Source organism: Chiloscyllium punctatum, chromosome 24 (genome assembly GCF_047496795.1).
Source record: "Chiloscyllium punctatum isolate Juve2018m chromosome 24, sChiPun1.3, whole genome shotgun sequence".
Taxonomy (NCBI): Eukaryota; Metazoa; Chordata; class Chondrichthyes; order Orectolobiformes; family Hemiscylliidae; genus Chiloscyllium; species Chiloscyllium punctatum.
The window spans coordinates 57,547,395-57,563,884 of record NC_092762.1 but is presented as its reverse complement, the minus strand read 5'-3'; the positions used below and the strand labels follow the sequence as shown (position 1 = coordinate 57,563,884).

Below are 16,490 nucleotides of genomic sequence, written 5' to 3'. Positions count from 1 at the left end.
TTTTTTAAACCTCTTCTTTTGTGGTCTGTCTTTGCTTTTTTAAACATTGTGACCTGCCACTTATTTCTACACTATTATTTGCTTTATTGTTAGGTATGATATGAGCTGTTAACCTTTCTAGTTAACTATGGATCCAGGGTCTGTACTGTTGAATTTTTCTTACTCATTTGAATATTTATTTGGTGTAGTCTGAAATTTAACTTTAAATGATTGCCACTATATTTCTATTGACCTATCCTTTATCTTCATTTGCCAGTACATCTTAGCTCTGCTTTTATGCTCTTATAATACCTTTATTGAATAAGTAAAAATAATCTCTGATCCACTCCCCTCTCACTCAAAATAAATGTAATATTCAGTTATATTATGTCACTGCTACCTAAAGGTGTCTTTACTATGACATCAATAATTAATCGTATCTTGTTGCACAATACCAAGACTACTGTAGCCTGCTTTCTGGGTTGATTTCGGAAAATGCTGTTCTAAGAACCTATTCAAAACAAAATTCCTTGAAAGCCTCATCTAGGCCAACTTTGCCCATCTGACTTTTCCAGTCACTATGTAGATTAAAATCTCTCATAATTATCACTGCATCTTCCCATTGAGTTCTCATTATTCCTATCTTTATCCCTCACTTATTGTGTAATTAGTCATGAGGTCTGTACACCACTCTATGCAAATGACTTCGTGCATCAATCATTTAGTATATCTCACCAAACTACTACATGTGCTGAAACAAACAAAAACAAAAATTTCTGGAGAAACTCAACTGGTCTGCAACATCTATGGGTCACTGAACTTGAAATGTTAACTAGTTTCTCTCCTCAAATATTGTCACACCTGAGTTTCTCGAGGAATTTGTTGTTTGTTTCAGATCTTCAGCATCTGCACTATGCTTTATTTTTCATGTGCTGGTTTCCTAAAATTAGATCATTGCCCCCACTCTATTGCACTTGCACCATCATTAACAGAGCCACCCTTCCACCTTTTCATGACCTTCCCAGGTGCCCTGTACCCTTCAAGATTTAGGTCTTAAGCTATGTCATCCTGCAGCCATGCCTCTGTATTCCATTTATGCTCTCAGATCATCTGTTTTGTTTTGGATGTTACCTGCATCAGAATATTTAATTCTATTATCTTTTTTTATTTATTTCATTTTTATTCATTAATATGAGTTGTTTATTCTTTGTATAACTTAATTTTACTGTTTGTGTACTTGTAGATTTCTACTCCCTTAATGTTACTATCTTTTTATCATTTCCTATTTTAATACCTTTCTCATTGTCCTTGGTTCAACTATGACATCTTTCCAAATTTGATCCCTTATCCCCATGATTTAGTTCAAAATCCACTCTACTTACCTACTTATGCAGCTGACAAAATCACTGACCTCCGTATAATTGAGGTGGAGACTCTTCCATCAGTAATTATTCAAACTGACCTTTTGTTCTGCCTATGTCAGTACTTACGTGGACTACAATGATTGGATTCTCTTCCACCTCAAATTCCTGTCCAACCCTGAGCAGATGTCTTAAACCCTCTCACTTGGGTAGGTAATGTAACCATCTGGATTCAAGCACTTTGCTGCAAGAGAAAAGTGTCAATCCCGCTGACCATACTCTTCCCGGCTATCTTTTTTTTCCCAATCTTTCATTTTTACCCATTCCTAATTGCTTGGTGGGCATTGCTATGGGTCTGGAGTAATATGTCAGCCAGACCAGGTAAGGATGGCAGGTTTTCTCCCCTAAAGGACATTGGTGAGTCAAATCTTTTGCTTAATGACATTGGTTACATGTACTACTTTGAGATTTTTTATTCAAATTACACTAATTGTAATGGTGGGATTTGATCCCATGTTCCCAGAACGTTGGCCTTGGGATTCTGGAATGATCTTACTACTTCCCCACACCTGCCTTTTTCCTTCTATTCCTTCTTTTTCCCTTCCCCCCCCCCCCCCCCCCCACTTGAATAGCTCCCTGTACCACAGTACCATAGTTAGTTAGCTCCTTTACCATATAGCCCCCGCTCACCCACACAGAAAGAAGCTCAAATCATTTGGACAATTACAAAGGCTGGGACTCTTGCCCTTTGGAGACCCTTAACTATTTCAGTCTCACTGCCTTGTCCCTGAAAACCTATTAAACCAGACGACCCAATCATGAGACGTGGCTGTCTCCTGATATAAAGTATCCAAATAACTCTCTCTTCCTGTTGTCACACTGAAGCCTTGAGCTCATAAAGTGAGTCCAAGCTGCTCGATGTTAAAACACTTTTCTATGACTCTGATTTACTGTTAACATTTTGCCTTGCACCAAACTGTCATCTAGGAACTCTCAAAGACTGCAGCTGTGCCACATCAGCCAGCTCCGCCCTTAATGTTTCTATTACCTTCATAAATATGGAACTGAATAAAATGAGTTTATATATTTATTAACTTTACCACTACTTACTGTCCTCAATGTAAGTTTGCTCGCTGAGCTGGAAGGTTTGTTTTCAGATGTTTCATCAATATATTAGATAACATCCGTGTGCCTCCAGTGAAGTACTGGTGTTATGACCTGCTTTCTATTTGTGTTCAGGTATCCTCAGAATGTCGCTTTCTCAGCAACAAACCCAAACAAGCAAACAAAACGTGCCCAGAAACCCTAGTCACTCTCCCCTAAATCAAAGGCATCTTGAAAATGACTGCCAAACTACTCTGATGTCTTGGTATCATGGTAGCCAACAAACCAACCAAACTAAAACAGCAGCTAATGAACTTCAAAGATCCTATACAGACAACAAACAAAATGAATGTCATTTACAAAATATCTCCCCAAGAACCGTAACAGACACTATATTGGACAAACAGGCAGAAAACTAGCCACAAAAACACATGACCCACTATCACTAGTATCCTTACATACAAGGGCACTACTTTGACTGGGCCAGCACATCCATTCCAGGACAAACCAACACAGAGACACACCAGAATTGCTAGAAGCATGGCATTCTGACCAGAACTCTACCAACAAACATATTAACTTTGACCCCATCTATCACCCTCTGAAGGGGGGAAAAAAAACAGGAAATGACATCAACCGAAGGAAACCTAAACACGCCATAAGCAGACCTTACCACCAGTGCTTCACTGGAGGCTCACTGATGATGTTACCTAGTATGGTGATGAAGCATCTGAAACTGAACTTTCCAGCTCAGTGAGCAAACTTACATCCAGAATCTCAACCTGAGCTTACAAATCTTCTCCAAACTCACTAGTTGCTATAATAATATGAACCTTAGGAATGGATTTTATCTTCATTTACCAGATACTAACTGAATAATTAGCTTCTGTAGCAGAATAGGGATCAGTTCCTGGATGTTAAAATAGTTCAGAGCACAAGGAACAGCATACTTTCCTTTATTCCCCAAAATCACTCTCCCAGCATTATCATAAGTTGCACTTTAATAATCACCGTGAACGTCAATGATCTTTTAAAGATTATAACACCTTTGGGGAAGGTGAGTAAGAATTTTAGTTAGAATTTCTGACTCCCACAAGAGCCTCTTTTACAGCCATGAAAAATGGAATAGTCTCAAGCAAAAACAAATTGCTGGAGAAGCTCAGCAACATCTGTGGGGAGGAAGTAGAGTTCCGATTTTTATCTGTGACTGTTCTTCAGATGTGACAGGATCTAGGGAAGGTGGTATTTTATGGTGGATTGGGGGAAAGCTAGCAAATAGATGGAGATGGTACCTAGAGAAAGAAAGTTAAGCAGACAAAGGAATGAGTAAGTTAGGGAAGCAGCCCTTGTACTCTCCAAACTGTTTATACTCTTGACCTAAGGTGGCTGTCCTAATCAATGCTGCAATGTATAGAAACTGTTTCTAGGAGGCACTGCAATGTCACCTCTGTGGTTAGCACTACTGCCTCAGCACTAGGGACCCAGGTTCAATTCCAACCTCTGCTGACTGTCTATGTGGATTTTGCATATTTTCCTGGCGTCTGCGTGGGTTTCTTCCAAGTGCTCGGACTTCCTCCTACAGTCCAAAAGGTGTACAGGTTAGGTGGAATGGCTATGCCAAATTGTCCTGTAGTGTCCTGGGTTGTGTAGGTTAGGTTAATTAGCCATGGAAAATACAGGGTTATGTGGATAAAGTGAGTTTGGGTTGGATGCTCTTCGGTGGGTCGATGCGGATTTGTTCAGCCAAATGGTGTGTTTCCACACAAGGGATTCTATTCTATGATCACCTGCTAATAGCAAAGTGACAAGAGGGCTGCTGACATCAGTGGAGTGTGTAGCTTTATGACACAGGGCGAGGCAAGGAATGATTGACAGGTGAAGGCCTGATGTGGAGGTGTTGGTGTTGGACTGGGGTAGAGTTGATAAAATGTGGAGCTGGAAGAAGCACAGCAGGTCAAGCAGCATCAGAAGAGCAGTAGAGTCGATATTTCGGGCAGGACTGGCAAGGGGGCTGAGAAATAAATAGAAGGAGGAGAGTGGGGCTGGGGAAGGTTGGTGGGGTGGTGATAGGTGGATATGGGTAGAAGATGAATGACATTGCTCAGTAGGAAGCGTGCAGCGGATACTTGGGAAGGAAGATAGACAGGTTAGGTCAGGTCAAAGGGTCGGGGTGGAGATGGAGGACTGACCCTGGGATCAGGTGTGGGATGGAGAGATTTGGAAGCTAGTGAATTTTATATTGAGGTCATAAGGTTGTAAACTTCCAAAGTGGAAGATGAGGTGTTGTTCCTCCAGTTTGCATGTGGCCTTATTTTGACAGTGGAGGAGGCCAGGATAGACATGTTGTTGGGGGTGTAGGAGGGGAAGTTGAAATGGCTGGCAACCAGGATGTGGAGTTGATTGGAGAGTGCAGAGCATAGATGTTACTTGAACCGGTCCCCAAAATTTCACTCTGTCTCTCTGAAATAGAGATGACCACATTGGGAGCAATGGGTGCAGTAAATCAGATTAGAGGATGTGCACGTGAATCTCTGTTGGACTTAGAATGATTCTTTGGGGCCTTGGATGGAGGTGAGGGCGAGGTGTGCGGGCAGTTGTTGCACCTCCTGCATCTGCAGGGAGAGGGCCAGGTGTGGAGGAGATGGTATTGTGGAGTGTGGACCTAATGAAGGAGTCGCAAAGGGAACAGTCCCTATAGAAAGCAGATAGGGATGGGAAGGAAATATCGGTGGTGGGGTCAGTCTGCATGGGGTTAAAATGGCAGAGGATGATGCACTGGATTTGGAGATCAGTAGACTGGAATGTGAGGACCGGGGGACTCTGTTCTCCTGATTGTATGGAGGGCTTTAAGATCTGAGGTGTGGGAGATGGAAGAGATGCGGTTGAGGGCATTGCTGATCACTGAGGAGGAAGATTATGGTCCTTGAAGTAGGAGGACATCTGGGATGTTCTGCAGTGGAATTGCTCATCCTGGGAGCAGGTACAGTGGAGATAGAGGAATTGGGAATATTGGATTGCATTTTTGTAGAAGGGGGGTAGGTGGAGATGTAGTCAACATTGCTGTGAGAGTCAGTGGGTTTGTAATAGATGTTGGTGCTAAGTCAGTTGCTGGTTGCAAGTGATAGAAATGGAGAGGTCCAAGAAAGGGACAGAGGTGTCCGAGATTGTCCAGGTGAATTTGAGGTCAGGGTGGAAGGTGTGGGTGAAGTTGATGAACTGTTTGAGTAGCTCCTGGGCGTACGAGGCAATCGTGATACAGTCATCAATGTGGTGGAGAATGGTGCCGGTGTAGTTGCGGAAGAGGGACTGTTCCACATATCCTACAAAGATGCAGTCATAGCTCGGACCTATGCAGGTACCTATCGCCACCCTGCTGGTTTGAAGGAAGAGGGAGGATTCAAAGGAAAAGTTGTTAAGGATGAGGATCAGTTCTAATGTAAAGGGGCTGGGGAAATGAGGAAACTGGTGAAGTCCACATTGCTGTTCTGGGTTGAAGTGTTCCGAGGTGGAAGATGAGGCGTTCTTCCTCCAGGCGTCAGGTGGTAAGGGAATGGCGGTGGAGGAGGCCCAGGACCTGCATATCCTCAACAGTGTGGGAGGGGGAGTTGAAATGTTGGGCTACAGGGGTTGATGTTCCCTAAAACGCTGTACAGAGGAGACCGTATTGGGAGCAACAGATATAATAAAGGACATTGGTGGATGTGCAGGTGGAACTTTGATGGATGGGGAAGGCTCCTTTGGGGCCTTGGATGGAGGTGTGGGCACAGGTTTTGCAATTCCTGCAGTGGCAGGGGAGGGTGGTTTGGTGGGGGGTGTGGACCTGACCAGGTAGTCAGGGGATGGCCTTTACGGAAAGGGAGAGGGAAATATATCTCTGGGGGTAGGGTCCATTTGGAGGTGGCAGAAATGTCTGCAGATGACGTGGTTTATGCGAAGGTTGATAGGGTGGAAAGTGAGGAGCGGAAGCTTACTTATGGTTGGAGGGGTGGGGTTTGAGAGAAGAGGTGCAGGCTGTGGATGAGATGTATGAGAGGGTATCTTCAACCACCTGGGAAGGGAAATTGTGGTCTTGAAAGGAGGCGGCCATCTGGTGTGTTCTGTGGTGGAACTGGTCCTCCTGGGAGCGGATATGGTGGAGGCGGAGGAATTGGGAACACGGGAATAACATTTTTGCAGGAGCTAGAGGAGGGGGGGGGGGGAGAGAGAAAGAGGTGTAATCCAGGTAGCTGTGGCAGTGGGTGGGTTTGTAAAAAATGTCAGTGTCAAATCAATCGTCATTAATGGAGATGGAGTGGTCCAGGAAGGGGAGGGAGGTCTCCGATGTTCCAAGTGAATTTAAGGTCAGGTTGGAATGTATTGGTGAAGTTTAAGTGATTGATGGGAACTGGGTGGGGAAGTGAGTGATTGACGGGGAAGGGGCGTGAGAGTCAGCAATTGATGGGACGGGGACGGGGCTGTGAATGATTGACGGGGAAGGGGGCGGGACAGTGTGCGATTGATGGGGAGGGCGTGGGCAGGAGTGATTGCTGGGGAGGGGGCGGGACAGTGAGCGATTGACGGAGAGGGGGCGGGACAGTGAGCGATTGACAGAGAGGGGGCGGGACAGTGAGCGATTGACAGAGAGGGGGCGGGACAGTGAGCGATTGACGGAGAGGGGGCGGGACAGTGAGCGATTGACAGAGGGGGCGGGACAGTGAGCGATTGACAGAGAGGGGGCGGGACAGTGAGCGATTGACGGGAAAGAAGGCGGGACAGTGAGCGATTGACGGGAAAGAAGGCGGGACAGTGCGCGATTGACGGGGAGGGGCAGGGCAGTAAGTGATTGACGGGGAAGGGGGCGGGACAGTGATTGACGGCGGGGGCGGGGCAGTGAGTGATTGACGGGGAAGGGGGCGGGACAGTGATTGACGGCGGGGGCGGGGCAGTGAGCGATTGACGGGAAGGGGGCGGGGCAGTAAGTGATTGACGGGGAAGGGGGCGGGACAGAGTGATTGACAGGAAGGAGGCGGGGCAGGAGTGATTGACAGGGAGGGGGCGGGACAGTGAGCGATTGACAGGGAGGTGGCGGGGAGTAATGGCCGCTGCCTGTGGTCGGTTAGGGCGGTGTTGCTCGGTGAGGCTCGCGTTGCAGTCGGTCCGAGCGTGTCCGGTCGTGGCTCGTGGATATGCCAAGAAGGCGGGTGAGTAGAGGAGGCGCAGTCCTCTGTTGAAGCTGCGGTAAGGCTGTAGACCCCGGGCTGTGAGCCTGAATATCGGCCTGTCCTGAGGCTGCAGGTTAGCGACCCCGGACCGGGCAATGTAATCGGGCCCCGGACCCCCAGTCAGCCGGGACCCGGACCCCCCAGTCAGCCGGGACCCGGACCCCCCAGTCAGCCGGGACCCGGACCCCCCAGTCAGCCGGGACCCGGACCCCCCAGTCAGCCGGGACCCGGACCCCCCAGTCAGCCGGGACCCGGACCCCCCAGTCAGCCGGGACCCGGACCCCCCAGTCAGCCGGGACCCGGACCCCCCAGTCAGCCGGGACCCCCAGTCAGCCGGGACCAGCTTACACTCCATAGCGTCTAGAGCAGGCCTCAGACAGCGTGAATGCTCCTGTAACCCCCCCCGGGTGGTCGGTGCCGGGTTCTCTCACAGTCCCATAGGGCTGGGCAGTGTTGCTGTTACCCACCTTCACGCCTTGCCCCAGGGTGCACAGTGTTGGAGCAAGCATCATACTTTCTGCAGACTGGGTATTATTTGGGTACAGAGTGCCCACCCCCTTCCAGCACATTGGGCTACCTAGCACACACACCCTCCCCCACTCCCCCGCCATCCTGAGGTCAGGAGCACCTCAGGAAGCCTCAAAGCCTAACTTCTCCATGTCCCCACATTCTGAGCAGTCCCAAGACTGCACAGAATCATTAGACACCGACACCAAGCAGGCCCACCGATTTCTCTCTCTGCCTTTCTCCAGTCTGGGTCATTCATCTATTGGTGAAAGCAATCCCCATCCAACTTGAATGCACAGCTTTCATAATAAATTTAAATTTAAAAATCACACAACACCAGGTTATAGTCCAACAGGTTTATTTGGAAACACTAGCTTTCGGAGCGCTGCTCCTTCATCACGTTGGTGTAGAGCAGGATCATAAGACACAATTTATAGCAAAAAAAAATTAGTGTCATGCAACTGAAACAATATATTGGAAAAAATCTAGATTGCTGTTAAGTCTTTCATCATTTAGAATGGGTTGCAAGTTTTGGTTCATTTAATATGTAAATCCCAGAACTACTATTAAGTCACCTGCTTGAGATAACTTCAGGGTTTATAAGCTAAAATGATAGCTCAGACAGTGGTGGGTGGTGTTCCCATGTGTAATGGTGGTATCCATGTCCCCACTTCATAACAAATGACTAGCTTAGTGCATTAACTTCATTCATACTTCAGAAGGTCCTGAAGATGCTAAGTCTGTCTTGATATTTCCTTTGTATCATTGCAGCTGTCAAGGGGAAAGGAAAGATGGGAGTTAAAGAAGCTCTGCAAGGTCCAGAGGTTTGTAAGGATCCTGAAATTTTGACCACGCATGCTGTGGGAGTCAATATTTATAAACAAGGCAAAGATCCAGAACTGCGGCCAGACGCAGAATACCCTGAGTGGTGAGTTTTGTCACTTACCTGAATACTTATTGTGCTTTCTTTACTTCCTTTGGCCCTTGATCGAGTGGACGTATGGGTACCTAACTGTAGTAATAGCCCATAGTCATGGTTTTGGGGTTATTGTCCTCTTGTCCAATAATTGTCTGTAGCGGATATTCATTGTTATTAGTCATGATAACTTCATTTTGTTAAACCAATCCTTGTTTTTTCTCCATATATATACTTGAATATGTTCAACAAAGTGAGAAATACAACGTATTGGTTAGCTTAGGGACTCATCACCCTGAGGTCTGAACTAACAATCCAAAGACACGAGTTGAAATCCTCTTTTGTAGCAGTCATGCAATTTAAATTCAGTTAAAATGCTCGTATCAGTAGCTGTGATGATCGAATTGTGGTAAAACTTTTTTGACTCACTAATGTCCTCTAGGGAAGGAAATCTGCAATCCTCGTCCAATCCTGCTTTTGTGGTTCCACGTCGGATGGTCTTAAATAGTCTGAAATGGTCCAGGGAGTTATTCACTTCCATGAAAGAAGCAGCTCTGCAGCACCTTTTAGAAGTTTAGGGTTTTATGATGCAGTGATAGTATCTCTGTCTCTGAGTTGAAAGGTTTGGGTTAAAGTCCAGATTTTTAAAATTAATTTATGGGATATGGATGTGTCCAGCACTTGTTATATAAGATGTTGATGAGACCACTGGTGTGATGTGTACAGTTAAGGAAGAATATATTTGAGAGTTCTTCTAATGGAAACGTAAGATCTCAGAGGATTAACAGGGTCAGTACTAAGAAAATGTTTCCTCAATTAGGGATTCATAGGGCATTATCTCCAGAGTAAGGGATCAGCGTGGAATTGAGATGAGACATCAGTAAATGGTTTGTGACCTTTTGGAATTCTCATTTCCAGAAATTCTCAATTTTTGAGTAGATTCAAGACCGAGGCTGATGGGTTTTTAGATACTAAGGACAATAATGGGGACAGTGTAGCAGGCAGAATTGAGGTAGAAGGTTATCCATTATTGTGTTGAATGTCAGAGAGAACTGAAAACACCAACTGATCAGTTCCTGCTCCTGCTTCTTTTGTTATTGTTTGTGTATCTTTCCTCTTTAAGCTCTTCAGTTAACTGGCTGATTTAATGCAGTGATTTCCAGACTCTATTAACCCTTTATGTGGAAAAGTTTTTCCCAATTTTTAATTGGCCTAATTCAGATTCTGCCCCCCTGGAATCATCAAGATCTATACAGCAGATGAAGACCTTCTGGCCCATCGAGTCTGTTTTGCTGAAAACCAACCATCTAATTATTCTAATCCTGTTTTCCAGCGCTTGGCCCATAGCTTTGTGCACTTTGCAATCGCAAGTACACATCCAAATACTTATTAAATGTTAAGAGGGTCTCTGCCTCTAAAATACTTATAGCCAGAGAATTTCAGATTCCTACCACCCTCTAAGTGAAAAATATTTTCCTCATGTCCCCTCTCACAGATACTTATGGACTGTGATGTTGGACTGTTAACAGGGCTTCTTTGTTTTTCTCTCTTTTGATAAGAAGAGTTAAAATGTTTATCTTTTTAAACTTTGTTTTCTTTATTTTTCTGTTTTGTACCTAAGATTCTGTAGCTAGATACCTTTGTACCTAAGATGGTGCCATTAAATTATCGTACTTCTGTGAGTACGATAAAACGAATTCGAAACATCCTGCCCCTTACCTTACTTTTGTGTCCCCCTCCACCAAGGGGAAATGTTTCTTCCTGTCTACCCCAATCTATGCCTTATTTAATTTTAAATATCAAAACCAGGTTTCCCCTCAGTCTCCTCTACTCCAAAGCAAACAACCTCAGTCTAACCCACCTCTCTTCATAACTAAAAATTCTTGTAGGTGCCTTGATAATATGTCAAGTTGACCCTGATTAGTTTGTCAGTTTCTGTCAGTGTTAAATATCCCTCACTGTGCCAAGAAACATGAACGTGAATATAATTTGTAAGAATGTGATATTGATATTTTCTGTAATATCTATTGATATTTGTGTTTCAACAGATATGGTAGCTTAGTGATTACGTTATTTGAAGAGTAACCTGGCTTTTGTGGGTTCCAATTCACGAGGGGAACTGCATGGTGACAGACAAAATAATGGCATTAAACCCACACTTAGATCAGTCATCAAATGCCACGTAATGGACTGAATAGTATACTTCTACTTATGATCTTACACAATTAATTTGAATTTTACAGGAGGTTGGTGAGAGAACTGCTAGGGTTTACCTAGCATCTCTGAAAGGTTGATTAAAAATACACTTCTGGAGCAGATGGGACTTGAACCTGGGTCCTGAATTCAGTCAATCAAGTTAATCTTAAAACCTGCTAATTATCAAGGGAACGAAAAAGACTCAACTGATTGACTGATGTCATTCACTCAAAGAAATGTGGTCCCTTACACAACCCCTACCTTCTTTGGTTGCCTCTCGAGTCCTGTGTAGGAATCCACAATGTCACTCAGTTTGCTTACATCTTGGGATTGGCAACAGTTATGGAATTTCCAGCACCCTGAGAACATTCTGGGAACCTTTGCCAGATTATAGGGACCATGACCCTGATCAGGGGCAGATAAACAATCTAGAGTTTTGAAAAAAAAATCCTCTCTCCACTGAGAAGTTGTTTTTTTCTGACATCATCTAATTCAGTGTGTACTTAATTTTAGTCTTGCTGACTTCTTCAGCTCCTTGCTGCAATGAATCTCCTCTTTACCCCATCAGGGGGAGCCCCTGAGCTGGCGTTGGTTTATTGTGATTGCCTTGCACAGACAATAAATGGATTTGTTTAATAAATGAATGTTTTGTAGGTTGTTTAGGTTGCACCTTGGTCCACCAAAGAGTTTGGATGAACTAGACCCGGAATCTTGGGAATACTGGAAACTGATTAGAAAACAGCACATGTGGCAACACAACAAAGTTCACAAAGGAAAGAAAATCTAGAAAAATCTTAAGGATATTGGACTTGGAGATCCATTTCCCGACAATGAGGATTGCAGTCTGAAGGAGAGAATTCAAATCACAGACACCCTGTGCTACTTACACAGAAAGTGAGCACTGCAGATGCTGGGGATCAGAGCTTAAAAATGTGTTGCTGGAAAAGCGCAGCAGGTCAGGCAGCATCAAAGGAGCAGGAGAATCGACGTTTCGGACGGACTTATGCCCAAAACGTTGATTCTCCTGTTCCTTTGATGCTGCCTGACTTGCTGCGCTTTTCCAGCAGCACATTTTTAAGCTACTTGTGCTGAAACCAACAATCAAACACACAGGAGTGTATTGTGAAGGAATTGTGTCTGTGTTCCAAAGGAATTGTGTCTGTCTTCCTTGAACATGGGTGACGTGATTCAGAATGTGACACTTGGGAAAAATGTGCTTCACATTTTCATTTACTGATGAATGATGCAGAATAAAAATAGCAATTTACAAAGATATTTTTTCTCTTATTTTCTTATTTCCAATCCCAATAGCCCTGACTCTCATAGGGCATGAACCCTCGTGCTGACAGGTTCTGATGATCTGAGGTACAGTTTCTTTTGGCCTTGACCCTCAAAAGGGTACAAACTCTGGATATTAACCCTGAGAAGAGTGCAGGGTCTTTGGGCATTGACCCTCAGAGAGGTTAGCTTTATTTTAGATATTTTCTAATCACCCTGTTCAGGGATGTTATTTCAGACCTCTATAGCAGGTGGGACTTGACCTGGGCCTTGGCTTAGACATATAGATACTACAACTACCACAAGAATCTTACTTAGTCTTTTCTTGTTCATGGAATGAGGGCTTGGCTGGCTGAGTCAGATTTCATTGGCCATCCCTAATTGCTGCTTGAACTGACAGACTAGTTCAGAGCGCATTAAGAGTCAACTGTATTGCTGGGGGCTTGGAGTAATATTTAAACCAGACCAGGTCAGAGTGGCAGTTTTGAAGCCCACCATGGCAAATAAATTCAACAATATATCTGGAATTAAAAACAGTTAAGAATCTAATCATTGTTGATTGTTGGGAAATAACTTGCTTAACAATGTCCAGTTTGGGTTATCATAGAATCCCGACACTATTGAAACAGGCTATTTGGTCCAATAAGTCCACACAAACCTTCCGAAGAGTATCACACCCAGACCCATTCCCCTACTACTACAAATTTAAGAGAACATCTCTGGGACGCACACCAAAGAGCCCCATCACCCTGTGGCTGAACACTTCAACTCCCCCTCCCACTTCAAGGACACGTGAATCCTGGGTCGTCTCCACTGCCAAATTCTAGCCACCCGATGCCTGAAGGAAGAACACCTCACCTTCCACCTTGAGACCCAACAACCACACGAGATCAATGTCCATTTTACCAGTTTCCTAATCTCCCCTCCCCTCACCTTATCCCAGATCCAACCCTACAACTTGGCACTGCATTTTTTATTGAAAAAATATTTTAGGTTTTTTTACTAATCCAATACAAAATAGTATGGCAACTTTATAATAATAGGAAACAAACTATTACTCCAGACTACAGAAACACAAAAAACCCTATAAAAACTAAAGTTCAATAAATAACCCAGGAGAAAGAACAAAAAAAACACATGAAATAAAATTAAACCAAGTTATAACAAGGTAACTTAAATGATATTCAATTAAATTACTGCACTCAGCGCAATCTCATTACAGCTGCCCACCACTGGGAGCAATAGCAAGTAGACCTGTATTTGTTAGGGATTCTTCCAGGGGCCCCCAATCTGACAGACACAGTCCTCACGGCTAAACAAAGGCCTTGGATAATATAGCCAATATATCTACATCAATATAATTCAAAAAGGGCCGCCATGTTTTGTAAAACAATTCTGTATTCTTGGGTACTGTATTCGTAAGGAAGTCCAGGGGGATGTGTTCCATGACTATCCTACGCCAACTCGAGGGTCCTGGGGGATTCTCTGACACCATCTCATTAGAATGTTGTTCTTCCTCGCGCAGAAAGAATGAATATTAAACAATTTCTTCCCATGTACATCCAGGGAGGGGAGACTTAGTAGACCCAAAAGGAGGGATATCGGATCCAAGCGAACCTCAGTTCCCAAAACCTTTACCAAAGCACTCACTATGTCATCCCAATACCTGTGGATCTTGTGGCATGACCATGAGCAGTGAGTAAGAGTTCCAGCCTCCATTTTGCACTTGGGGCACATTGGGGACACTCCTGTCTTGAATTTCACAAGCTGTTCTAGTGCCAGGTGAGCCCTATGGAGTACCTTGAGTTGAACAGCCTGGGTCCTATTACAAATTGAAATCTTCCTAACGTTTTCCCAGATATCCTTCCACATATCTGAGGAGATTTCCACCTCCAGTTCGAGTCTAGGTTTTATATAGCTGTTCAATGTCCTTCGCAACATTGCTACCTAACAATTGATAGAGTGTGCTAATCGAGAGGGCACCCATAGACTGGAGCACTCTCCTCTCCATGTCCGATTTGTAGGGATTAACCATTAATGTAGTCTTTTTTTTGTACGAAGTGTCTAATCTGGAAGTAACAAAAGAGATCCTTCCTACGTAGCTCGAACTTCTGACTCAGCTGTTCAAGGACATCATGATCTCTTCTTCAAATAGATCTCCCAAACAGGAGATTCCTCTGGACTCACAAAGCTTAAAGCCAGAGTCCATTGAACCCGGTGGGAATCCAGACGTTCCTGCTTTGGGAGTGAAAGGGGAAGTTTTTTGTAAATTGCTCTCGCCCTGCCGCATCATTCTTTGTGCTTTAACTGTGTTTAGGACAATTGGGTTTTTACCAGTGATCCATAACAGTTCTCATCTTGTCCATAAACAACAAATTAATGAGGGGGCATTTTGTCTGGGAGGCCTCAATGTTGAGCCAAATTGATCGTGGATCGTGACAGGCCCATTCAGTCACATAGGATAACAAGGAACTCAATTGGTACTTCCTAAAATCCAGAAAATCTTGATCCTCCCTCTCCTGTGGAAGCTGCAATTTATCCAGCTTAATAAGAGACCACCTATGATGCCAAATAAAAGATTTAAGCCCTGGGCCTGGCCAAACTGGCCATAAACAGGTCCAGGCAGTGGGCTGTGGAGGGGGTCATTATGGCCAACTGCCTGCCCCTCTTCCATGGTTATGTCAGAGCCCGGGTGTCCCTGGAGAAGGAGTACGTGGGGTCCGCTAACACCTTTGAGATTTTCAGGGAAAAGTGGGCACCGCAGTTGGTGGAGTGTATTATTTCCCCCTCCAACTCTATTGTGATTTAAACCCTGCCTTCCCCTTCACTGTTTGATCACGCAGCAATGCCCTCTGAGAAGGGCACTGCTTGTCACTGGCCACCCTGGTGTTTCCTTTCTTCCTAGTGGTGGAAATTTGAATAAAGATTTGTACACCTGTTATCTTTCACTGTGTCTCACACCTGCACGCACGCAACATGAGTGAAAAAAATTTAAAAAAATAAAAGATCCAAACCAGCTGTAAAGCCTTCTAGGAGAAAGTGAGGACTGCAGATGCTGGAGATCAGAGCTGAAAATGTGTTGCTGGAAAAGCGCAGCATCCAAGGAGCAGGAGAATCAACGTTTCGGGCGTGAAGAAGGGCTCATGCCCGAAAGTTGATTCTCCTGGTCCTTGGATGCTGCCTGACCTGCTGCGCTTTTCCAGCAACACACTTTCAGCTGTAAAGCCAGCACAGTATTTGCTTTGGCAGCATCAAAGGGAGCATTCTCATGGGATATAACAAGCAAGGAAGAACATTCACCTTAACCAGAGCTATCCTGTCCAACCAAGATATCGGAAGATCTTCCCAACGTCGAAGATCCTGCCTGATTTTCTCTAGTAGCTGATCGTAGTTGGCTCTATATAATTGATCAAAAACCAGGGTCATAAAAATGCTTAAATACAGAAAACCTCCCTGTGACCAGTGGAAGGGGAAACGGGTTCCATCCCCAAAGGTGGATATACTAGTAAGACCCCCCACAGGCATGGCCTCTGATTTCATGAAATTAATTTTATACCCTGAAAACAAACCAAATAGATGAATCAGTTGTATTAAGCAGGGCACGATGTCATTGAATCAGTTAAAAAGAGAAGGACATCATCTGCATAGAGGATAATTCTATTCCTGCCTGACCCTACATCTGGGGCAGTTGTATTGGGATCTGTCCGAATGGCTTCCACCTGTGGCTGGATCACCAGTGTAAATAGTAGTGGCGAGAGAGGGCACCCTTGATGGCAGCACCTGCCGATACTAAAACTGGCACCGCCTTCTTGAGCTGTCCTACCTGTCAATCTTCCCACCTATCTGCTCCAGCCTATCACCATCACCCCACAACGCTCATCTACCTATTGCATCCCGAGCTATTCTCCCTCCCCCTCGCCTCCAGGGGTGGTCCAAGTCAGGTGTGTA

At 44.7% G+C, this 16,490-nt stretch overlaps 1 protein-coding gene across 1 annotated transcript; it reads left to right on the top strand.

Annotated features, from left to right (window-relative positions):
• Nucleotides 1-7,476: 7,476 nt before the first annotated feature.
• On the top strand, nt 7,477-12,537 carry mrpl54 (mitochondrial ribosomal protein L54). The gene is made up of 3 exons (XM_072593901.1): nt 7,477-7,624; nt 8,924-9,080; nt 11,919-12,537. Exons 1-3 carry the CDS (start codon nt 7,519-7,521, stop codon nt 12,049-12,051), a joined length of 396 nt encoding a protein of 131 aa, XP_072450002.1. The 5' UTR covers nt 7,477-7,518; the 3' UTR covers nt 12,052-12,537.
• Nucleotides 12,538-16,490: the final 3,953 nt, after the last annotated feature.